This window comes from Danio aesculapii, chromosome 4 (assembly GCF_903798145.1).
Source record: "Danio aesculapii chromosome 4, fDanAes4.1, whole genome shotgun sequence".
NCBI lineage: Eukaryota > Metazoa > Chordata > Actinopteri > Cypriniformes > Danionidae > Danio > Danio aesculapii.
The window spans coordinates 46,595,374-46,622,350 of NC_079438.1; the positions used below are offsets into that span (position 1 = coordinate 46,595,374).

Consider the following 26,977-nt stretch of genomic DNA (forward strand, 5'->3'; position numbering starts at 1 on the left):
ATGTCATGTGCCGAACCGCGAAATGCAGATAACTTCAAACTGACATTTGTCAATCAACATGGCGCTTCAAAGTCCTATTGCTGGATTAAAAACCATAACTGGTTACATTTTACCAGAACGACAAGCTGTCCAACCAAACAAGGACGAAGGTTCAGAATCTGAACGTGAAGATGAAGAGGAGGAAGGACAGCCTGAATTTCTGGACATGAAGGAGATGAACTCTGTGTCATCTGGAGGAAACATGTTCAAATCTTTAATGCCAACATCAAAAGAAGGTAAAACTGCCTTTTTATTACGTTTACCTATATGAAGACAAACATGTTTACGTTTCACATTACTACATGTAACATTTTACGTTAACGTTACATTTTACAGGTTTAACGTTACAAGTAACAAAGTAACTAACGTGGAGATATAAAGTATTCATGCTACATCTCTTTTGAAATTATATGTGAAAATAATACCAGAGAAGGCATAAATATATATATATATATATATATATATATATATATATATATATATATATATATATATATATATATATATATATATATATATATATAAAATTTACGTTTTCACACATAGGTCTGCTTACATTCAAATAAAATAAGTCACGTTTACTGTTTACCCTGTTATGAGTAACAAAATCAGCCTGTTTACTATTTACATTAAACAAGTAAATCATGTTTACACTTTAGAGTTTTACAAGTTGCAAAGTTTGCAATTGATCGTTTACAAAAAATATCTTATTGTATGTTAAAAAGGTTATCTTAAGTTAAATGATTTAATAATGTAAATTATTATAAATAAAATGTATCACAATGTATTTAATAATACAATTATTTTCAATTCGCATTATTAGATGTTCTAAAGTCATATGATTACGCATTCAATTGTTATGCATTCATGCATGTTTGCATCATAACATAACTATTTCTTACTATTATAACAAACAAATAACTATTTAAGTATTTTTTATTCCCTTTTGTGACTTTTTTTAATTGGTTTGTTTTATCTATAACTATATTTGTATATATTTCTAAAATTACAAATGCTTATTTATTATGTTATGTTTTTAGTGTTTTTTATGTTCTTGCTTGGTTTTTTAATGTAATTTCGTTCTGTATTACAATCTATTGTGATGTTCTGAATGACAAAAATAAAGAAAACTGAACTGAACATATCTGCAATTTACAGCGCCAGACTATTTACACAGTATAACTAAAGAAAACATACTTAGAAATAATGTACATTGACGTTGTTACGAGTTAATAAGTCAGTTTGTTAACACATAAATAAGTAAAAATATTGATATTTACAGTCTGAATTCTATCATTCTATGAATTCTGTCAACAGTCTATCTCTTACATATCTACTTGTCTTTCATATCATACTGTTCATAATTGCATATAATAGGCAAGGCAAGTTTATGTATATAGCCAATTTCATAACCGGTGGTAATTAAAGTGCTTTACTTAAACATGAATAAAAGACAAAGTATTAAAATATTTTTTTAATTATTAAAACTGATTAAAACAGATAAAAGCAGATTAAAATGAAAAAGAAAAGAAAGACATAATAGTGCGATCTGTCGGACATGGCACAGTGTTTATTCAGTAAAGGCACAGCTAAACAAATGTGTTTTTAGTCTTGATTTAAATGTGCCTATATATAGTATTATATATGTAGATATATAGCATTAAAGTAATAATACTTTAAATAAAATCTATTATGAATGTAACTGGGAGCCTGTGAAAAGACCTGAGGACAGCTGTGATGTGCTCTGATTTTCTGGTCAAAACTATAATAATAATAATAATAATAATAATACATTTTATTTAAAGTTCTTTTCAAGAAACCTAAGGTCGCTACAACATACATATACAATTCTACAAAAAAAAAAAAATAAAATAAATAAACCAACAGTATAAAAATAGTGATGATAAAATACAAATAGATAAATGCAAAATGAAGTAGTGCAGTTACCAACAATATGTTATTTTGAACAGATGAGTTTTAAGTCTAGATTTAAGTCTAGGGGAGAGTCCGTATATCTACTCATATCTACAATTAAAAGTTTTTAAAAGAGTTTACACTTTTAAAATAAAGGTACAACTTTGTTTAAAACAGTTGTTTCATGCATTTTCCTCTTTTACAGTGTCTATACTGGTTGGTAAAAAGACATACAAGGTCGAGGGCCGTTTCCCCCTCTGTGACCCTTGGTGGGAAGTTACCTGTACAATTCGCCTAGGCCGAGTCAAGGCATTTGTTAGAGGCTACCCTTTCTACAGACTCCGCACTGATCTGAGATCAGAGGGTCGGTCACTTGTGTCTCTTTTTCTCACCGCATGCAAGGCACAAGCTGATCATGTTAAAATGTTTATGGACTGGTTGCCCAATGACAGAAACGTGGAGCTTGTGAATGTGCTGGACGCTCTGCAGGATTTTGAAGATTCCTCGCTTGAGCATGAAGCTGTGGCTCAACAGCTCAAGTCAAGTGTCAGTTGCTCAGGTGAGAAAATGTGTAGCATGTTTATCTATATAATGTATACATAACATGTAAAATGCATTTCAAAGTTAACCCTTATGGATGTGTTTTGAATTTTTTCTTTTATTTTTCTTATCACTTTGGCTGTGTGAATGTAAACAGCATTAATTTTGGGCAAAGGTGCATTTTATTGAACTTTTAATATGTAATCATTTTTTACTCTGGATGCAAAAAATGGATCCTCTCAGGATGAAAATGCTTAGCCTTTAGTATATGAGAAATAATATATATATATATATATATATATATATATATATATATATATATATATATATATATATATATATATATATATATATATATATATATATATATATATATATATATATATATATATAATATATATATATATATAATATATATATTATATTTAAATACAACAGTGTTAAATGGTTAAAGCCTTTAAAAATATTGAATTATTTTTTTGTCAATAAAAGTGTATAAAAATATGCTTTTTTTTTGTACTATATATGTATTTATTTAATTAATTATTGTTTCATTTTGTCCTCCATGGGCTTATTTCTCACGTTTTTAATAATTGATTCACAAGGATTAAGTGTTAGTTGGTTAAGTTTTGCAACAAATTTACTTTTAAAAACCCAACAAACAACAAATTGAAAAACCTCATGAATATTTATCCTGGGCCAGAAGACCAGATCCTGAAGACTTTAATCTGATCTAAACCTATTTTTAACACAAAAGCTATACTGAAATAATCACCACTACTTTTCTTGTTCTTTTCAGTTGTTTGGACACATGTGAAAGCTGCAAGCTTGTACCCTGGAATCATGAAATATCTGCCAACGTTGCTGCCAGGCCAGTATCTGGACATAATAAAAAGAGGAAGCTTGGAAGATATTCCAGAAACTTCAGAAACTGATGATGACGCTCAAAACGAGCAGAAGAAGTCAAATGTGTTGTCTAAACTTGAGGAGCTATTAAATACTAATAATGTGTGGAAGCTGGGCTTCAATTATGTAAGATTCCTTTTGCTTTAAAATCACTTTTAAAAATGAATCTCCCATTACTCCCATTATAAATAAATATTCCTTCTTTCAACAGATCATGCTTAAGGAATTGCATCTGATCAGGTGTGAAGCAAAGCTTGAGGCCTTCAAGCTGTGCGATTTATTTTCGACTATCCCGCTTCTGCAGCGTAACGCGTTGATTTTATATGCAGAACTGAAGAGACACTGCAGAGCTACTGGAAGCACATACATAACTCAGGAGATGCTTGTGAAGAAAATATTTTCTGAAACAAGAGAGGAAGGTGCCTGGGCAGCTCTGCACTTCCTTGTGACACAGGGGGTGCTGATGAAGGAGAGCTCCAAGGTTGCACTTCGAAACCTGCTGAAGTACGAGAAAGGCATTGCGGAATGTTTGAGGGGCCTTGTTCAAGGAGACTCTTGGAAAATCCACCTGGATGTCAAGGAGGTTCTCCGCAAAGCTCAGATAAAAAGATTAAGAGCGAAGGCTTGTGAAAAACACAATGTAACTATGAAATCAAAGGATGATGCAAACACATCTGCCTCCGCTGCAGAAAATACCACAGCTGTGTTTGAGCAGTTAAGCATTGATTTAGACCAACCTGGTACTTCAAGCATGGTCCACAATGGAGAAACACCATCATGTGATGATTCTGAAAATACAAAGCTCACTATTAAAGAAGAAGATCTCACTTCAGACTCAGATTTGGACATCGATCCCAGTACGATAGAGTTGGATTGCGATCAAGTGCGGGCAGCAGAAATTATGTGTGCCAATCCGGTGACCGTGATCAGTGGGAAAGGGGGTTGTGGGAAAACCACAGTGGTCAGCCTGGTGTTTAAGGCGGCCATGGAGCAGCAGACAAGCGACTTGGAGGAGGTGCAGAACGCCTGTGAGGACTTTCAGAATGACTCTCATGGCTCTAGTAATGGGCTGGCGTCAGATGTGCACGAGGAGAAAAACCATAGCGAGAAGAGCATCAGTAATGATAAATCTGTGGAAGTTCTCCTCACTGCTCCTACAGGCAGAGCTGCTTCACTTCTGACTAAAAGAACTGGGTTTACTGCTTACACCATGCACCAGGTATACATAACTTCACCTGATAAAACTTTACATTACATACTGTAGCATTTCATAATATAATGTTACATGAACCTGAACACTGTATAAGATTCTACAGCCTTACTTTAACCTTTCATTGCATGTCACTACTTGACATAGCTTTACATCATATTAAAATGTTCAACTTTACATTAGAGTTTATGACTTAAATGTGTTTATATAAGTTTACACCACATCTATTAATAGTGTGACATGAATTTCTTGATTCCATCACATAACATTTAATAACATACATTTATTATATATACTTTTACATCAATTTAGAGCCTTTATATACAGCACAAAACAGTTAATATCTTAAATGACTCGGATGTTACACTTTAGATGGCTTAACATTGTAGATAGCATCATAACTTAACATGATTGAAACATTACAAACTTCATGGTGAATCAGAATTATTGCATAATTTTACACTTTAAACAACAAAACATTTTAAAACATGACTTCAAATTGACACGTTGCTACACTTCATGATTTAACTGATTTATTAATAAAGCTAAATGTGACTTTGAATCAAACTTTGTAATGTTATGTCTTCAAATTTGTATTACATCTCATGACATTGTTAAAGATAACAGTGCAAACTTGACTTTAATTGAATTACCAGATAATTATCCCATAACATTTCACAACATTTCAGGTTTTATGGAGTTTTATGACTGTGAAGAAGGATCCGAGTGGGAATCCACAGGACTGGAAGTTCTCAAAAGTCCGGGTGCTGGTGGTTGACGAGGGAAGCTTGGTGTCTGTTCAGATCCTTCACTCCATTCTCAGCATGCTTACTAAACACGCACAACTCCAGAAGTTCATCATTTTGGGTATAGACATATTTCGTGCATGATAGTTTATTATTTACATTGTATTTGCAATGCTTTTATCAGCAACTTTATTCTGTAGTTCACACTTGCTAAATTAAAATGCAACTAAATAAGTACAAATTTTCTGTCTGCAGGAGATGTGCGGCAGTTGCCCAGCATTGAGCCTGGAAACACACTGTATGATCTGTTTGAAGGTCTCAGAAGAGTCCGCTGGGCTATTGAGATGCGGACCAATCATCGAGCCGAGTCTGAGCTCATCGTCAGAAATGCTGGACTGTGAGCTGATGATTTATTCTCTTAAACATTTAGTTCCTTAAACAACTTTAGTTCCTTAGTGAGCTGTGTGTATATGAGTAATGTAATACTAGATATTAATAATGGCAGTTTATTAATCACTGCTTTTTACTTCCATAATCTTTTAGCATCTCCGAGATGGGTAAAAAGAAGTATTACAAGCCTCTGGAGTTTGATGCCACCATAGACATGACAAACCCCTCTGCAGTGCCATCTGACAAAAGATTCATTTTTATCAAAATCAATTCGGAAAATGATTCTTTTGGTAAGTGTGCAGACTTTAAATGGTATCACAACACTTAGATAATGCATGCTAGAAGTGAGGATTTATTTGAGGTGTTTAATCTGTTGTTGTGTCGCATCAACACATTGATTGCTTATTCAGTAAAGTTGTGAACCTGACAATCTGAATCACAAAAGAAACTCACGTTGATCTAGTGGAGACTTCCTGAAAATACACTTCCTGTCGTCTGACACACGTTTGACACTTTCTTTGGGTCAAGATCAATCAATACAGAAGCTACACAGCAGCCTACAATACATTTTACTTCCCCAAAACCACATTAATGGAAGTTCTAAATCTCCAATTAAAAATTGTATGCACCGTTGAGACACCTATCAAGCTAAATAGTCAAAGATCTTACTGAAAGATTATTAAATGCTTAGAAATTTTAAGGATTCGTAATTATGAGACTTTATTTGTTTGTATTTACGTTATTTTTGCTGCTTAGACCTTCAGGACGCCATCGTGTTCTTACTTAAGGAAGCTCCTGGACTGAAAGTTGATAGATCATCACAGTTTGTGGCTTTTCGGAGGTAAGACAGATTTAGGCTCGCCTCATCATGTGGGGATGTCTGTTTATTTTAAGGTTAAATGTCAATCTTGATCCTAAAGGGTTTGATTTTCTTGTTCATAGGAAGGATTGCGAGTTAATCAATGAGCTTTGCTGCAGACATTATTCAAACCACACCACAAAGTGAGTACACAAAAGTTATTTTCACAGATATACTATCATAACTTAAGTGAAAACTTAAAAAGCATTCGATCCTTTCAGGACTGCCAAGAAAACATTCAACTTTCAGGTAGGTGATAAAGTCTGCTGCACCAAGAATGGCTACGTTATAGACAAGGATGAGAAGAAAGAGACGCTCTTGGCTGACATCAGAGCTTCACTTGATAATGCTGGAAGCCAAAGACAAAATGATCAGAGGAAAGAGCGACTGTGCAATGGAGAAATTTTCTTCATTAAAGATGTACATTGCTTTTATTTATCTTTATATTATAATTAAAAATATAAGTAGTTCTTTTGACTAGTTATTGATTGATTTGACTTGTATTTGTATCACAGGATAAGACTGAATGTGATGAGAAAGAAAGACATAAAATCCGTTACCTGACACTCGATGATGAAAGCGACCGTATGGTGACTTGTAACTACAGAGAACTACAAAGAGAGTGTAAATTGCGCCATTCTTGGGCAAGAACCATTCACACCTTTCAGGTATTGATGCTCTTTGTTCATCTAGGGCTCTGTTTACACCCGGCATCACCATTTGTCTCAAGGCCTGTTTGGCATTGGGCATTAACATTTGTTTTCAGCGACCCGTAAACAAGATTTTCATTTACACCTGGTATTAAGATGCTTTTTCTTTGATATATTCCCAAGTTGTCAATGGGGTGTTAAATGTTCAGCCACGTTCACAGCTCTAAACAACCTTTTCTGTTGTCTCCTATAAATGCCAGAATAATAATATGCTACTTTATGAAAATATTTCAGTGTCAGCTAGATGATGTGGAAGAAAGAGTTGGTTTTTGTCTGAAATGCAGTGCTTTACATTAAAAAAAAACTATTTTTTTTGACTCCAGATGAAATAGATGTTAGATGAAACACTGCCTTCTTGCATTCTCTTTAAACATTAGCTCTCATGCAGCACCTGTGAATTGCTGCATTTCTTTTGTGAAAGATGGGCAATGATTTATTTTATGTATAGAATAATAATAATTATTATTATGTAATCTCAATCATTTTATTAAGGCTTTTATAGTTTTGCAGTTTTTATTTTGATGCTATTTTTAAATTTGCTGTACATTTCAGCTTAGTTTGCATTCGTTTCGTTAATGGTTTTGTTAGTTTTAGTTTAGTTTTTATTTTGTGAACACATTTATGTTCATTCATTTCTTCATTTTCTTTTTGGCTTAGTCCCTTTATTAATCTGGGGTTGCCACAGCGGAATGAACCACCAACTTATCCAGCATATGTTTTCACCCAATTCACCTGTATCGCATGTCTTTGGACTGTGGAGGGAGGAAACTGGAGCACTGCGTCGCCACATTTATGTTTAGTTTCAGTTTTACATACATGTGATTTCAGTCACCAAAACATTTCATGAGCTGTCTTTTTGTGCGATTCAAAACACCTGATGCCTTGTAAAAAATTAATGATAGAATTTGAAAAGACATCATTGAATCTAGTTACTTTTGATATACTAAAATATATATGTTAAATGACAATAATGAATACCCATGTTAGGGCTGCATGATATCGGAAAAATCTGACATTGCGATATTTAATTTTTCTGCAATATATATTGCGATATCAATACAATTTCACCAGATGGCTTGAATAGCTCTATTTGGAAAGTAGGATTGATTAGGGCGAATTTCTAAGGGTGTAAATCATGTATAAATAATAACGAACCTATTGCGAGCAAAAATAATTACAATAGAGCAACGAAAAAAAGTAAAATAAACAGTGCTTAATGATTTTCTGGAGAGTCCAACAGTATTCAGGTATAAAAATTGAATTCTAGTCTTCATTGTAATAGTTCACTAAAATAATTTCTCTTTAAGTCTGCGCAATAGCCTAGTGGTTAGTGTACTGACATAAAGTGCAGTAGCACATCAGGGTGTCCCGATTTCCTTACCCTACCCCGCTCTCTCTCTTTCTCCAACTTTGCTTCCTGTCTCAAAACTGTCCTATCTAATAAAGGCCAAAAATAAATCTTAAAAAACATATATATTTTTTCTTTAAATTTACAAATGTATTTTTGTGCCCGAATGCTTCGTGAAATCTCTTTAAAACAGATGTAAATGATAAAGTTTCACTGTGTTATGGTTATACTTTGGTGTGACTCTACAAATCTCCTGTATTCACTGTTGTGCTGATCAATTATAATTCTACTCAACATTGCATATCCTGTGACATGACTATTGCAGACACACACATTGCGAATATCGATGCGGAAACGATATATTGTGCAGCCCTAACACTTGTATAAAAGCTTCATTTTAAAATCAGACATAAAATAAATTAACAAGACACAAAAAAAGTATATGTTGCCATTGCATTCTGTATTTATCTTTGTCCACTTTGAGATGGTATCAAAAATGCATGTTAATACCAGGTGTAAACAGTTCTTCAGCTTAATGCAACGAATTATTTCTTTCTCCATTTCAGGGTTCAGAAGCTGAAACAATTGTATACATTCTTGGAGACAGCCCTGCCCAAAACTGGCAGCATGTATACACCGCAGTGACTCGTGGTCAGAAGCGTGTGTATGTGGTGGGTACAGAGTATGATCTAGAAGGTACCATCAGGAAAAGAATCACCCCTCGTAACACACGACTATGCGGCTTTGTCAACACAAAAGTTGGCCAACAAGGTGCTGAAGACCCTTTAACACCATTTGCCTCCACAGAGACTCTCGTGAACCACAGTTTCGGGCCTTCACAATCAACACCAGTGGCCTCGCAAACTCCAATCTGCCCTCAGAAATTCTGCAGCACACGACCTTCATGCGCACGAAACCTCTACGCTGATAAAAATGGAGAAAGCAATCAAACTTCCAATATCTCTTTGCAAGATGACATGGCATTCAGTCAAGCCTACTCGTGGTCACCCATGGACAGCTGCGATGAGGCAGGCAGGGTGCAGAATGAAAATATGGTTGATTTATCTAATGTTGATGATGTTTTGTTGGCAACACTCAGCTCATCCCCAAATGAAAGCAGCAAGGGTTCAAAACGCCCGATTCCTGAAGATACCTACAGAACGCCATCTAAACTACCAAAGGTAACAGATGCACTAGAACTTCTGGAAATAATCAACAATGTAGCTTTTTGTAATGATGTTAAAGTCCGCATGAACCTGAAGCTGCGACTGTTTTTTTACATATTGTGACGCAGTTCCTAGAGAAACTGAATATTAAATGAGAAAACAGCTTGTTTTTTTTTACTGCAAGCTGATTGGATGTAGTAAAGTATGCATTTCATTCAGAAATATCTGGAAGAGAGTTTCAGGAGAGATATTACAACCTAACAGACACCTCCTCCTCCTCCTCGCCATTTCAGTTTGTAGTCAAAACTGACAGTTGGAGACAGCGTAATCTGATAATTTAACTGAAAACAAACAGAAAGTGCATTTTCATATTTTACCTTTACATTACAAGAGCAAACTTTTTTAGTTTTGTTTTTTAGTTTTATAATTGTGTGGATTATTCTGAAGCTGCCTGGGGATTGATTTTGTACCTTTTAAAAATGCTTCACATTGAGCCTCCTCCTTTGAGACAAATCCTTGAATGTTTTCTTCCAAATTTTTAATTGCTCTTCAGTGACCAACATTTAGTCACGTGCACATTCGATGTTCAGGGGAATTAAAATTTGATTTGCTACATACATATTGGTGTAATGACAATCATGCTATAATGAAGATATAAATATTCAATGTATTTGCACAAAAACAATGCCAAAATGTGTTCATGGAATCTCCAGAAATGACCATTTTATGATGGTTGATGTCTTGTATCTTTGTTCATCATTATGAAAATTCATTTAACAATTCATGTCAAGCTATGTACAATAGATAGAGTTTTTTTAGACTAAACATTAGTAATATTCTGTGCTTTTTCTTTCTTTGCTTTAGCAAACTGCTTCAGAAGAGTCTCCAATGGTCAGCTCAAGGCTGAATCTTCTATCCCTTTCGAGTCCTGACCTCAAATCCAGCCGACAGCTCTTCCAAGACGATTCAGATTCTCATAGGGGTCAGCCTTAGAATGGTCAGTCTCTGACCCAACATGCCAAAGCTGGAAAGATATTAATCAGTGCAGTTTATCTGGAATTTTCCTAGGATTTTGGGGGAAAAATAATTTACCTGTTTCACCCATTGTTGCTTGCATCTAAAAAAAAACACTATATTTTATAATATATTATGGTTCTTTATAAGAGCTATGTGAGTTCTGTCTGTTACCTGCCAAAATGAACGGAAGAAATATAGAACAAGATTGATAAAAAACTGAAATTTAAAGTGCCAATATTTTATAAATATTCAAGGAAATTGTTATAAACCAGATTTGCATTGGACGACAGCTGTTTTTTTAAATAACATCATTTTAAAAACAGTTTTTTAAATTCTTTAGATAAAAACCTAAGGTGCAAAAGTGTTGTTTCGATTTGTTTGTGTGTTAATATGTCACCATAATGCTTTCTATTACGGTTGAAGCAATGGTTTTTTTTTTCTGGACAAAACGATTACATAAAATGTAATAACAGTAAACCTCAGAATTTGACTTTTAATAAAAGTATGTGAATATTTTAGAACATCAATATGATAGTTGCTTAACATCTGGTTGTCATCTGAATAAACCAGAAAGAAAAGTAGCAGCTTTCTGTTTTTATTCAAGGTCATGAATGCACATAATACACTCATCTTTTGCTTTACCTTTAATAATACCTTATCAAATCTAATGTGCTGGATTCAACTCTTATATTGTAGATACTTTCCCGTTTAAATAATGCATATTATGAGTATGAAACACCACATGCTATTTTGTTTTCGATCATATTTATGCTTTACCACTCAAGCATCATATCTTCGAATTTCTGGAGTGCCAAGTAATTTAGATATAGAAATAGAATGCATTTATATTGCTTAAAATAAGTTAATTATATCTATTTGCAATTTAAATATCTGTTTTTGTAGTGTGTAAAATGGATATACATTAGTAAATACAAAAATAACGACATTATTCTACGCCTTGCCTAGCTGTGAAATGATTGGCTGAGAGTGTTGACGTATCAGTGACTATCAGTGATCCCGGAAGACGTCAAGTCGTGTAAACTGTCAACGTGAGGAGCTGCATATTGTCAAGCAACCGGATTTTTACAATTAATTTCAATCAGTGATTTACATTTCATCATGTCTGCGAGAAATCCAGGAATGCACCTTGGTTAGTACGTTGTCGTTTTTATCATGTTTATAGTTAAAACTAAAGGAAGATTATTTTAAAACCGCTACTCTGCCACGTGATAAGGTTTTACATTCAATAATATAATAAAAACAATATTATTACTATATTGTACAACTATTACTATACTATACTGTTACTATTTATAAACACACTGGCTTAAAAACAGAGTTGTAATTATATTGGCTTCACTTAAACTATCCAATAATGAACCTGAAGTGCAAAGTATCTTCTTTGTGTTGTGTGTGGTTAATCTTTAACTCCAGCAGTTATTAACTCACTCATAACTTTCATAACCTTTCCTGTGAATGATGAATGTGGTTTTATTTTTCTTTCTTTTCATGTATGCAGTTGATTCTGAGATAAATGGAAATGTAATGCCTTTAATGAATCTCCCATGACCCTTGTGTCTCATGACTCGCATTAACAGAAGAAGAAAGAAAGAAAGAAAAAAATAGATCTGGCCTTTTAAAGTTATTATGTATTGTTTATTCTTGCTTTATTTTAGATCTGGAATGGGTGTCAAAAGTCAGAGTCAACACTCAGGCTGTTCATAAAAGAGCTCAGCAGATCCAGGGACGCAAAGTGGCCAAGAAACAGTGGCAGGTAAACAAACTGCAAGGTTTGTCATACATAATTATTAGATTGCCTGTTTAAAATTTCATGTCTATTCACCTTCATCGCTATTGTAGGCTGCCTGGCTGCTAAAGGCTGTCACATGCATCGATCTGACGACCCTCGCCGGTGATGACACTCCTTCCAATGTCCATCGACTGTGTATGAAGGCCACACAGCCCATAAGAAATGATCTGCTGAAGAGCATGGACATGCATGACAAAGGTCTGCCTCGAGGATTTTTGCAGGGATTTGTTACATGATTCCTGTTGGTGCACTTGAATGAGTGATTCTGTCTCTAGTTTTCTGTCAATCATATTGCAGTTTTCAATGTCGAATGTGTTGTTTTTCTATTAAATGTAGGTAAAATAAACAAAAAACATTAAACCCAATTTATAATTATAAGCTTTTTAGATTATAAAAATAAGTGACAAACTAATTCAGAGACTTGGATAATTACACCAGTAATACTAAAGGTTAATGAAAAGTTAATACATTGTTATTAAATGCCCCAAATGCTCTTTTTTTATAATATATATATATATTTATAAAAAAATAGTATATATACATTTTAAATTCTAAATATATTTACAGCATTACTGTTTTTACTGTATATTTAACCAAACTTTCGAACATTATTGTATCTTTTATTCAGGGCTTGACATTAACACCCGCCAAATGCGGGTAGATCTCAGCTGTGGCGGGTTAGACAGACACCCCCACTAGCCACTTTGGCTGGTTGAAAGTAATTTTTAAACTGCCAGAGCTGGCTCGTCCCTAAAGATTAAAAGTTAGTTTAAGATTGCTTGTCAATATGCACGCAAATGTGATCTTAGAACTGAGAAGCAGCACGATTGATAACTTTCGTGCGAGCAAAATAAAGCAGGTGAATACCGAATGTGAGGTGATCACACGCACAAACACAGGTGATCCTCGCTCAGCTGATGTGTAGCGTGCGAGTACTTAAAAGCTCCCGTTTCCTTGTGCAAAACAAACGTGCCTGGAAATGCAACTGGTGCGATCGGTTCTCATTGAAATAGACTGGAACCCACAGTCCTGCTGCTTTCAAGAGCTCCAGATTTTTTGTAAGCAGCAACTGTTGCCGCTTTCGCTTTTACCATTCTTTGAACAAGTTATTAACAGGCCTAACATTAACAGTGTTCACCTGATCATCCTTTCACTATTGCACACGGAATGTTTTTCACCTGCTTTCTTTTGCTTACAGTTATTTTTATTAATATGGTTTATTTATCATCCTTTATAATAACATAATATAAACATAATAGGAGAATAACTCTCCATTTATCTATAGTTACCTGATGATCTGGGACCTTTAGCCTGGACAAACTACTGTGTATAGTTTTAGATAAATGAGAATAATTTTTTTGTAATGTCTATTGTTTTTAAGAATATTTTTCTGAATAAAAAGTGTATGTATACAGCTATATTTAGCTTGTTTTTAGATATTTTTTTTAAATTTGTGGCAAGGAAATAAATAGGTTTTACTGTGGCTAGAGGAAAAAATGGATAATCCTTAGTGCTGAGCCCTAAAAAGACATGTTAAATAAAAAAGGAGGCATGTGGACATAATTTACATCAAGTCATTTTAGCATGCCACAGTCTATTTATATTTTCCCAACAACAAAATTGTGGCTAGTAATGTTGGAAAACTACTAACCACAGTGGCTGGTGATTAAAAAAGTTAATGTCAAGCCCTGGTTTTATTTATAAATTGTAATAATGTTAAAAATTATGTTTTACGTATTAAAATAAATATTTTATTTTGTATAATGTTTTGATTGCGCATCTTTAAATCTGCCCACAAGAGGGAGACAAAGCTCTTTTCAAAGAAATTGTTTATCTGAATTGATCAATAACTTATTAACTTGCTTACTAAAATGTAGTAATAATAATAATAGTACAATGCAACATAATAGACAGCATACATAAACAGAAACTTTAAATGTCTTTTTGTTTGTTTGTTCACGTTTTGTACATTATTTTCAAGTTTTTTTTTAATCTGTGTATTAAAAACATAGTTGGAACACTGCTTGGGTGTGTTTATGCATGTGTGTATGTTTCCAGGCATCTCGACTGCAGCTGTGTGTGTGTACCCATCACGGGTGGCTGACGCTGTGAAGTCTTTGAAAGCCGCCAACTCCAGTCTTCCTGTTGCGTCGGGTATGCCGTTAGAAACCGCTTATCTCAAAAAACACTTAATTCTTTCTTTAGTCATCATCCTAGAGAGGGTGCAACAGCATTGTCTCGCCTCATGTTGTCTATTACTGCTCTTTCTCTCCGCTTCAGTGGCCACGGGTTTCCCGGCTGGACAGACGCCACTGAAGACACGTCTCGAGGAGGTCCAGATGGCTGTGAAGGACGGCGCTGCAGAAATTGATATCGTCATAAACCGGACATTGGCACTCACTGGACAGTGGGCAGGTGTGTGTGTGTTTGTGACAATATCATCATTTAAGCTTCCATACAATACCAGAATGTAATACCTTGGTATTAGTACTAATATAAATCGAAAGGGTGAAGAGACAATTGTGACCTTTCAAGTTAGCATGAGGCACTTCAACTGAACATTTCTACATTAGGTAATGTTTAGCTTTATTCATGAGTCAAAATCCTTCAAAGATTAAATACTGATTCAAGTAATCATAATAATAAAGTAATGGGGATTGATCCTTCCTGGACGGATGTGAAGACAGAAATTCACTCCAACAAAATACCAAAGGTGAACAAATAATATCAGTATAGGAGTATAAGCAAAGTTTTGATTTTGGAGAATGAATTAAATTAAACTCAAAGTTAATATTTTTGATATATCTTCAGTGTTATATAAATTAGACATCCATCAGCAGTGAATGATCAACATTTATAGCATTTATATATGCATATTATATGCATTTGACCTGATTCAGGATTCGTACGGTCCTGGAAAACCTGTAAAAATCAGGGAAATTTGTTTAACAAATATCTGTATACTTGAAAATGCTTTAATTGAGAATATAGCGGGTAAATTTTAAATAGGATAGCGAGGGCCATCTCTTCACGCATAAAAATACATTTAGAAACATAGAGTGTCATAAAATGTATTATATGCTGTATAAAATGTATTACAGTATTAATTATTTATTAATAAAAGTGCATTTTTTCTTAATATTTACATTGCATACACAGACATTACGTGAAAAATTAGGTGCTGAATATATACTTCAAAGTCATGGAAAAATCCTGTAATTTTAGTAGTAAAAATGTGTGTAAACCCTGCTGATTGTGCTTGAAGTGCAGATATTTGTAATATAATGCATTCAGACTCACTGTAAACAAAACTGAATTAAGTGACATATTATGGAATTTGATTTATGTAGGAATATACTAAATAGGACTATAATAGCAAAGTAATAAAATACCAGCAAAGATGCACCGTTTAGCTTATCTAAATTGTGCAAGTTGGAAATGAGGACGTAGTAGTCAAGTTTTCAGAAGAAGGATTAATGAATCAAGTTGAGCTGAACTCTAAGCAAGGTAGATCTCTAGGAACAGGACTGGGAACCCCTGATCTAAAACTAGTGTTAAACCTGTTTTTTTTCCATTATGTACACTTGGATAGCAGATTATTTTTGTTATTTTTGATTATATGATTTCTTCAGCCCTCTATGATGAGATCCGGCAGTTCAGAGAGGCCTGTGGAGACGCTCATATGAAGAGCATCCTGGCGGTAGGAGAACTGGGAACTTTCACAAACGTCTACAAGGCCAGTCTGGTGTCCATGATGGCAGGTGAGGACATTAGAGGGATAGTTTAGTTTTCAACAAGGGGATTTTTGTAGTCTTTATTTGAATCATGCCCAAATCAAAGTTAAATGAGGTGATCTAAAAATAAATAATAATATTTCTAAATACAAACATCTACTATCATTTAAAAAAATATAAACTACAATTTTATATTATAAGTGTAAATTTCTTTCTTTTACAAAATATTTGTTTTTACAAATATCCAAAAAATAGTATATGAATAAATTTTGGTGTACACCAAATGACATATACAGGATACTTGACATTCTACTAATAATAAACATCTTATTTATTCATTCATTCATTTTTTTTTTTTTGGCTTAATCCCTTTATTAATCTGGCGTCGCCACAGCGGAATGAACCGCTTATCCAGCATATGTTTTACGCAGCGGATGCCCTTCTAGCTGCAACCCATCACTGGGAAACATCCATACACACTCATTCACACACATACACTAGGGACAATTTAGCTTACTCAATTCACCTGTACCGCATGTCTTTGGACTGTGAGGGAAACCGGAGCGCCCAGAGGAAACCCATGCGAACATGGGGTGAATATGCAAACTCCACACAGAAATGCCAACTGTTGGCATTTCAGTTGGGTTGACAACTGTTGGCATGGGTCAGTTGGCATTTCTGTGTGGAGTTTGCATGTTCTCCACGCATGCTCTGGTTTCCCCCACAGTCCAAAGACATATGCTATAGGTGAATTGGATATGCTGAAATTGTCTGTAGTGTATGAGTGTGAATGCGAGTGTATGGATGTTTCCCAGGGATGGGTTGCAGCTGGAAGGGCATCCGCTGTCAAAAACATATGCTGGATAAGTCGGCGGTTCATTCTGCTGTGGCGACCCCAGATTAATAAAAGGACTAAGCTGAAAAGAAAATGAATAAATAAATGAACGAATGAGTTTAAAACTTTGTCTTTCATGTCAACATAATTTCTTTTTCAAATTTCAGCACCACATGACATTTAAATGCTACTATTAATATACATTATTTATATGAATATATTTCTTTTTCAATTGTTATATTTATTAGTTCAGAAAAAAATACATATAATGAATATATTTTGTAATATAACACAAGTTCATGAAAAATTCATAAAAACATTTGGTAACTTTATTTTGATGCTTTATTTGAGTATTAGTAGACTGTCTGCTTAATATCTGTTGATGCTGCTCCTTCAGCAGACATTTAACTGACTATGAGAAACTTTGCAAGTACATGTCAATTTACACTAACCCTAACCCCAATCTAACAGTCTACTTATAATCTAATGACAATTAGTTGACATGTAGATGCAAAGTAACAAACGGACCATCAAAATAAAGTGTGACCAAACATTTTTATTATTTGATTGTAATACACATTATAATGACGATGACTTTAGTAAAGCAACTAAACATTTTCAATTACGTTTGAATAATTTTAAACAACATATAGTTATTAAAATACGCAAATGTATAGTTTAGCTGAGGGTTGCCCCAAGTTTTTCTTACGAAGGGCCAAAAACCAAACTTGATTGAGACTAGTGGGCCGAATGTAAATATAGTTGCCATGGGTAATTCCCTAATTTATTTAATATTATTTAAAAATGACTAGAAAACATTGCTTTATATAAGTATTTTTATACATTTTATAATGAACTTATTATAGTAAAAACAAAACAATCTAATTTATAACAGATTTACACTAGTTTCTGCCTTGATTTGGTTGCTGATGCCCTGCATAGTCCTCTATCCCTCGAGTGACAGTATTTTAATTTCAGTTTGCTTTTTTGTAGCTCAGCAATAAAACAAAAGAGGTTACTTTAAAAAAAAGATTATGTTAAATTAGAAATGAAGATCTCTGTGTCATTCTCACTCTCCTCTCAGATGGGATGGTGGGCCAAATCAAAGCTTACAATGGGCCAACTTTGGCCTGCGAACCCTATTTTGGGATCCTCTGCTTTAGCTAATGAGTTTAAATTTGCTCTGTATGGTAAAAAAAAGTGCTGTTTATCTTAGCAAGTTCCATATTTTACCCACAGAGTGGCGCCGTTGCTCATTCTTTCAGCGCTCTGCATCCACATGTGCACACACACACATACACACAAAGAAAGAGAGAGAGAGCAGGCCACTGTATGCTTAAATAGCCATTGCACATTAAGCCGATTACTGTACCCAATTGTCAGCGGCTCTGATAGGGATCGTTATTAAAATGCATTGCTTTTGTCGCCGCGCTCATTCCTTAATCTCCCCTTGTTCCTATGAATTGCGTATGAGGTTTCTGAAATTGAATGATAATTTCACCTATTAATCTGCGACGCCGGAGCTATTTTACTCCCACGCTCTCCGGCAGTGTCCCCCCGCTCCGCCGCAAATGAATAGAGCTTCATTACTGTCGCCCGCGTTTAATAACCGTTATCCATTATCGTGTAATTAAGACTCCCCAGAACGAATCTCAAGGATTATGTCAGTTTGAGGGAGAGGCTGAGCAATAGAGTGAAAGAGTGTCGCAGGAAAAAAAAACACATAGAAACGTATCTTTAATGAACTGGAAAATGTTCATCTTGTTCTGCGCGGTAATGAACAGTCATTAGACGTGAGGAAGGGCAGGCGGGACGCGGGTTCGAGCCGCTCCACAGTTTGTGCTCCATCCATTAGCAGCGTCGTTTTATCTTCTATTTTTATCGGGACGCTGATAAACCGTAATTGGCTATGAAGGGAGAGAAATGAGAGCTCTTATTGATGAAGGAACGCACACCCTGCCGACGGGACCATATGTTCTTGTCTAGCCGTCTCTGGCCTTGGCGACTAATGTCCTGAATCTGACGCCTGCCCTGAACGGGCCTCGGTGGAGGTGCTAAAAATGAGCTGGGCTTTCTATTTTCAGAGCCGGTGTGAACTTTGACCGGTCGCTCTGAACAAAAAAGAAGTGTCAGATGGAGGATTTTGGTCAATGAAGAATTAGAGTTACTAGCCAGCTTTACCTGGAGTTTCACAGTGCATGTTGTTTTCTGGCAAAATTTTGGATGAATGACTCTGAAAATGTCATATAGTGTGATCTTCAAATAAATATTGTAACTAGAAGGGAGGCATCAGGGCCTTCCAAACCCTGACAGATGGTCTAGGCCAGGGGTGCCCAGTCCTGTTGCTGTAGTTCTACCTTCCTGCAGAGTTTAGCTGCAACCTTGATCAAACGCAGCTGTATTTAATTACCAAGTGTTCCTTCAGATCTTATTTAGTTGGTTTAGTTGTTTTTTAGTAGTTGTTTAGAGTTGGAGCTAAACTCTGCAGGAAGTTAGATCCAGGAACAGGATTGGGCACCCTTGGTGTAGGCTATTAAAAATAAATACATACAGTGTTGGGGAAAGTTACTGTTGAAAGTAATGCATTACAATATTGAGTTACTCCCCAAAAAAGTAACTAGTTACATTACTTAGTTACTTTTTATGGTAAGTAATGTGTTGTGTTACTTTTTATTACCTAGCTGAGACTTGATCTCTTTTAGAATCTTTTTTAATAGAGGAGCTCTGCAATTAGCAACACACTGTATAACCTACACCTGTATAACCGTTAAAAAACACATTAAAAATATATTTTAGGATAAAGTTATCTGAGAATTTCCTGACTCCAGAGCTCTACATGCCCTATATATAGATTATTGAAAGTTTAAAGCAATGTGTTTGCTACTTTTGTACTATTTGTCTTAAGTGAAATCACTGTCCATTGAGATAATCCTTTTTCCTTTTCTTCGATGTTCAAAATAATGAACATATTCACTCATTGACTGCGTGATTTATTGTAACTACTTTAATTTGATTCTTCAATTTATTTTTTAAATGCTAATTAATTTAACTAAAAAGTAACTTGCATTATATATTTAAAAAAGTAACTCAAATATTATTACCTAATTTTTAATAGTAATATGTTACTTTACTGGTTATTTAGAAAAGTAATATTATTATGTAACGCACATTACTTGTAATGCGTTACCACCAACACTGGATACATATACATAAAGCTGTACCCCATTACATTTTTTGTTTATTTTTATTTTTTCAAATATCATTAATTATTAATTCATAATTATTGTTTGGCGGAACAAAACACATTTTTCCTAAGAAGGTAAAACTATTTGCTATTTTATAATCAAACTTTAGTTTATACGAAGTGACGTTTCATAAACTAATTTCAAGAGGAGCACGTGATATGATTGAGTATGACTAGCATGGCTCATCTGTAATCAGTAATAATCCAATCAGAGTGATCCAAGCTTACAATAAATGGATCATTTTTCCCCACTGCTCTATCTTTGTTTTGGAAGAATCCCTCCTTCCACCCCATCTCCTCCTTTTCCTTCCTTTTCTAAGGGGAGCTCTCGAGACCAACCTAATCTCGGATCCCCTTATATGCTCATTGACCAGGCGGGAGACTTGGGCTCAATTATATCCGAGCTCAGCGTTCTCTCCCGAGACGGCATGCCAAACCTGCTATTAACGCCAAACATATCAAAGTGGGAACTCTTAAAACTATAATCAAAATGTTTTAAAATATTTTGAAGGTATTTTTACAATATTGTCTTTTAAAATCGTTTAATGGTATCTTAGTATCAATAGTATCTTTAAAAGAAATGACCAGAAGTACCATGAAATATCATGAACACAGGGTTTTATATATTAATTAAAATAATTGTTCATTAAATACTTCTATATTATATTTAACTAATGCCATAAAACTGTATACAATTTTGTGGATTTAAATAAGAATAATAATAATATATAATGATAATAATAATAAAAAATAATATATATGAACAAATATATATATATATATATATATATATATATATATATATATATATATATATATATATATATATATATATATATATATATATATATATATATATATATATATAACTAGTTTCAGCTAATTTCAGCTAGTTAGCTAGCTGAAGCTTTTTTTGCTTTAAAAAAGCCAAAATCTAAGCTTAAATAAAAATTTATAAATACTACATTGACATATTTGCAAAAACAAAATAAACATAAAATGGACAACCACAAGAAATTTAATAAAACTTTCTTTGAAAATAAAAACCTACTGTATATAAACCAAAACAACAACAAAATCAATCAAAATGACATATCAATCAATTTGACAGATTTTTATGAATATTTAAAATATCTGATATCAACATTTGTTTCATCATAATAACTTTTTTGAGTACCAGTAGTCAAATTATTGCTAGTTCATGTTAGCTTAATCATTTACTAACACTAACAAATGGAGTCCTTAACATAGTATCTTTTATCATAATTGACCTCATAATTAACCTAATTAACCTTCTAACCACCAGGATCTGACTTCATCAAGACTTCAACCGGCAAGGAGTCAGTCAATGCCACTTACCCAGTAGCCATTGTAATGGTGCGTGCCATTCGTGACTACTACCTGAAGACCGGCCACAAAGTAAACCTTTCCTTATACCTCTAAAATACACCTTCTTTACGTAAAGCATTCTGCCTGTATGACCGATGCTGTTTGTCGACCCTCAGGTGGGTTTCAAGCCTGCGGGAGGCATCCGAACAGCGCAGGAGTCTGTGATTTGGCTGACGCTGATGAAGGAAGAACTGGGAGACGACTGGCTCAATCCACACCTTTTCCGACTCGGAGCAAGCAGCCTGTTAGCTGACATCGAGCGGCAGGTAATTAAAGCAGCTCTCGATTCAGCTTCAGGTGTGATAAACTGATAATTACCATCCATTATGGCTGGAAACAGACACTACTCAGAGAGTCCGGCATCATGGTTCTGGTTTCCTGTGCTGAATAGGATATAGATTAGCTCTCTTATTTATAAGCTTAGTGTTTTTTATCAGCTTAACTGAGGCTCAGTGTTATTTTAAACTGGCTTTTTATTGTTACAGATTTACCACTACGTGACCGGAAGATATCCTGCGTATCATGAACTTCCCATGGCCTAAATCTGTGAAGAAAAAAAACAAAAACATGAAGGTTTGGGAGAAAGAAAAGCGTTCGAATCAGCCAATGATGCAATGAATAAGGCATCACGTCTGTTTATGAGGTCAATTATGAAAAAGGTTACTATGTTAAGGGCTCCATTTGATAGTGTTAATAAATGATTAAGCTAATATAATCTAGCAATAATGAATATTTATACCATGGAATCTTGTTTCATCACTGAATATCTTGCAGTTTAAACTCACAATTGTTTGTTTCACAAAATTATGAGAAAAAATGTTACAGATTTGCATGATTTAAATACAGAATTGTGTGGAAGCCTATAAACTCGAAATCGGGAGATAGAAATTCACTATTTAGAATAGTGAGAGCCCATAAACTTGCAATTGGGGAAAAGCTTGGATAACTGCAAGATATCTATAAATAAACAGGATTGCAGGATGCAGGTACATATAAAGATGTAGTGTATTAGGAATTGTGCACGGGAAGTTTATACATTTGGACCTAAAAGAAATAGATTAGTAATTGCGAGAAATCAAATCAGAATTGTGTGAAAGCATCTAACCTCTCAGAAGTGAAAAATAAAGTCAGAGTTGTCAGATATAAATGCATAATTGCAGGAGAAAAGTCTTAATTGTAAGAGCATATAAACTTACAGTTATGAAAAGTTGGAATCTCATCTCAGAATTTCGAAAAGACCATTCATTCATTCATTCATTTTCTTTTTGGCTTAGTCCCTTTATTATTCTGGGGTTGCCACAGCAGAATTTTTACGCAGCTGCAACCCATCATTGGGAAACACCCATACATGCTTATTCACACTCATACACAACGGACAATTTAGCTTACCCATTTCACCTATACCACATGTCTTTGTATTTGTGAGGAAAACCGGAGCACCCGGAGGAAACTCACGCGAACATGGAGAACATGCAAACTCCACACAGAAATGCCAACTGACCCAGACGGGGCTCGAACCAGCGACCTTGCTGTCAGGCGATTAGGCTACCCACTTGCGCTCTAGGTGAATTGGGTAAGCTAAATTGTCCGCAGTGTATGTGTGTGAATGAGAGTGTATGGGTGTTTCCCAGTGATGGGTTGAACCTGGAAGTGCATCCGTTGCGTAAACCTTGTGCTAGATAGGTTGGCGGTTCATTCCGCTGTGGCGACCCCAGATTAATAAAGGGACTAAGCCGAAAAGATAATGAATGAATAAAGCAATTGTGTAGAATATATTCAAAATTGCTAGAAATAAAGCGAGAACTGTAGGAGCCTGTAAATTTACAGTTCATGCATAAAAATTCCCTCGGCTTAGTCCCTTATTTATCAGGAGTCGCCACTGTGGAATGAACCGCCAACTATTCCGGCGTATGTTTTACACAGCAGATGCCCTTCCAGCCACAATCCAGTACTGGGAAACACCCATACACACTCACATTCAAACACTCACACACTACGGCCAACTTAGTTCATCCAATTCAATTACACCGCATGTCTTCTGTGGGGGAAACCAGAGCACCCGGAGGAAACCCACACCAACACGGGGAGAACATGCAAACTCCACACAGAAATGCCAGCTGACCCAGCCGAGGCTCAAACTAGGGAACTTCTTGCTGTGAGGCGACATTGCTAAACACTAAGCCACCCTACTAAATTAGTAATTGCAAGAGTTAAAGCCAGAAATTCTGCCCTATCTGCAAATCACATATAATTAGTGTGTGTGTGCCATATCTATAACTATGCCAGAAAAAAAAGTTTCAGTTATACTATGGTAAAAACAAGCTTCCAAAATATACCATAATATACAATATACCAATATAACAATTACTTTATTTTCAAAATGTTGGTGCCATAATATTAAAATGACATTATCTAATAATAATAAATACTGTCGGTGCATTGTTCAGTCATGTGATCAAATGTGATCAGTTACAAAACAAAACACTTCAAAAAGTGTCACCAAAAAAAATGTAATGGTAAAATGAAGTTGTATATTGTAAAAACTTTCGACGATGATGTCTTTTCTTTCTGCGAGTCTTGTAGCATAACGCTATCCCCAAGAACATCTCCAGATTTCAGGATGACATGCTGCAACCTGAACCATCAGAAGTAAAAAGTGCTCATTTTTCATCAGCGCAAAGGCCTCTTGCATCACTTTCTCATATCTGCCATTCCCAGCAGCGCTTGTTCCTCCGACAGGCGTGCAGATCTGGTAATCTGCACCTGGGGTTACGCTATCACTGTCCGAGCCTGATGTTATTTGACTTCCGCTCAGCTAATTTCATTAATCAAGCGCTGGATGTCAGAAGTGTGTGTTTGGGATTAATTAAGAGGGGTTAAGAGAGTTTAAATGATCAGATAAAGCCGCGTGCCGGTTGGAGCTTCGTTTGAAGACAGAGAACTTTCTTTTTTCTTCTCTCTCTCTTTCTTCTTTAATTAAGAGATCGCGGGCCGTGCCCTTGACTGGGATGGAGGATAAATGACTGAATTAATTTGTGGAATTGGGAATGAGCCGGAGAGGTGCGAGTGCATGGAGCGGGGTGGAAACTTGGCGAAATTCGGTCGGAAAAACTGGAGCACAGATAGATTTGTATTCACAGTAAAAGCTGGTTTCACAAAAGCTTAATAATACCTGCATAAGCACTATTGTAGAGCTGGTATTAGCAGTCCTGAGAGAGACACGAGCAGCGGGAGGCCAGAAGACAGAGCTAATTAATGCTCTAAAAGAATTATTTAGAACTTGATTAAAGCCCTGATTTGAGGGGGTGGGGTGGGGGGGGGTGGCGGAGGAGAAAAACTTTTGAAATAAAAATGTGTATCCAACCATTCAGCCATTGACCTGTCTGTGTTGTCTGTCCGTCCATCCGTCCGTTTCTATCTATCTATCTATCTATCTATCTATCTATCTATCTATCTATCTATCTATCTATCTATCTATCTATCTATCTATCTATCTATCTATCTATCTATCTATCTATCTATCTATCTATCTATCTGTTATTATGTCGATAAAATTTGATCTGCCATTGTTTCCATCTATCCATCCATCATCCAAATGTTTTTTTTCCATCCATTCATCCATCCAATTGATATTCCATCCATCCATCCATCCATCCAAATGTATATTTTTACATGCATCTATCCAAATGTATATTTTTGCATCCATTCGTCCATCCAATTGATATTCCATCCATCCATCCATCCAAATGTATATTTTTACATCCATTTATCCATCCATCCATCCATCCAAATGTATATTTTCCATCCATCCATCCAATTGATATTCCATCCATTCATCCATCCACCCATCCATCCAAATGTATATTTTTACATCCATCCATCCATCCATCCATATATATATTTTTACATCCATCCATCCAAATGTATATTTTTACATCTATCCACCCATCATCCATCCAAATATATATTTTTTATCCATCCATCCGTCCATCCATCCATCCATCTAAATGTATATATTTACATCAGTCCATCCAAATGTATATTTTTACATTCATCCATCTATCCAAATGTATATTTTTACATCCATTCGTCCATCCAATTGATATTCCATCCATCCTTCCAAATGTATATTTTTCCATCCATCCATCCATCCATCCATCCATCCATCTATCCAAATGTATATTTTCCATCCATCCATCCAATTGATATTCCATCCATTCATCCATCCACCCATCTATCCATACGTCCAAATGTATATTTTTACATCCATCCATCCATCCATCTAAATGTATATTTTTACATCCATCCATCCATCCATCAATCCATATATATATATTTCCATCCATCCATCCAAATGTATATTTTTACATCCATCCATCTAAATGTATATATTTACATCAATCCATCCAAATGTATATTCTTACATCCATCCATCCATCCAAATGTATATTTTTACATCCATTCATCCATCCAAATGTATATTCTTACATCCATCCATCCATCCAAATGTATATTTTTACATCCATTCATCTGTCCGAATGTATATTTTTACATCCGTCCATCCAAATGGATATTTTTCCATCCTTCCAATTGTTCTATCATGCCTCCCTTAATCTTTCTATCGCTACTGTTTTATTTCTCTTTTTATCCCTCTGTCTGCTTCTCCATCCATCCGTCCATCCATCTTTATGCATCTGCCACGTGTTGATTGTGTGTGGTTGATTGTGATGTGTGTGTGTGTGTTTGTGTGTGCGTTTCATTAGCAGTGGCTCAGTGTAGAGTAAGAGTGATGGAGCTCCAGTTCTCCGCCTGCGTCTCCACCTCTCCGAGGCCATGACAGATTAGCTTCACTTACATAAAGGCATGTAGATCATCTGCAATCTGGAGCCGTGTGGCCCGAGCCACCAGGCCAGATAACGCTGAGCGATTGATTCTCTCCTTCACAGACAGCACTTCCTCTCCTCAGCTTCCTATCACTGTTTTTCCTCCAAGCTTTCTTCTTATATTTTCATTTTTTTTAGACAGTAAATCAACTCCAGTTGTGGTCTTTGTTTTATACAAGCTCATATACAGTAGATGGCAGATTTAATACACATATTTTATTAATCTTGGTTTTCGCT

At 35.1% G+C, this 26,977-nt stretch overlaps 2 protein-coding genes across 3 annotated transcripts; both read left to right on the top strand.

Annotated features, from left to right (window-relative positions):
* The first annotated feature begins 1 nt into the window (after position 1).
* helb (helicase (DNA) B) lies at positions 2-11,278 on the top strand. 2 transcript variants are annotated; one of them, XM_056455093.1, is made up of 13 exons: positions 2-275; positions 2,159-2,512; positions 3,293-3,525; positions 3,611-4,618; positions 5,299-5,476; positions 5,611-5,752; positions 5,899-6,035; positions 6,502-6,586; positions 6,688-6,747; positions 6,826-7,024; positions 7,120-7,272; positions 9,229-9,843; positions 10,693-11,278. In XM_056455093.1, exons 1-13 carry the CDS (start codon positions 59-61, stop codon positions 10,819-10,821), a joined length of 3,510 nt encoding a protein of 1,169 aa, XP_056311068.1. In that variant the 5' UTR covers positions 2-58; the 3' UTR covers positions 10,822-11,278. The 2 variants fall into 2 exon arrangements, with proteins under 2 accessions (XP_056311068.1, XP_056311069.1); XM_056455094.1 differs by having other exon boundaries at positions 5,671-5,752.
* Positions 11,279-11,865: 587 nt separating this feature from the next.
* dera (deoxyribose-phosphate aldolase (putative)) lies at positions 11,866-24,537 on the top strand. Its single transcript, XM_056455845.1, has 9 exons — positions 11,866-11,995; positions 12,522-12,619; positions 12,706-12,853; positions 14,714-14,809; positions 14,936-15,070; positions 16,288-16,416; positions 21,775-21,887; positions 21,974-22,123; positions 22,343-24,537. The coding sequence occupies exons 1-9, from the start codon at positions 11,965-11,967 to the stop codon at positions 22,397-22,399; spliced, it is 957 nt and encodes a 318-aa protein (XP_056311820.1). The 5' UTR covers positions 11,866-11,964; the 3' UTR covers positions 22,400-24,537.
* Positions 24,538-26,977: the final 2,440 nt, after the last annotated feature.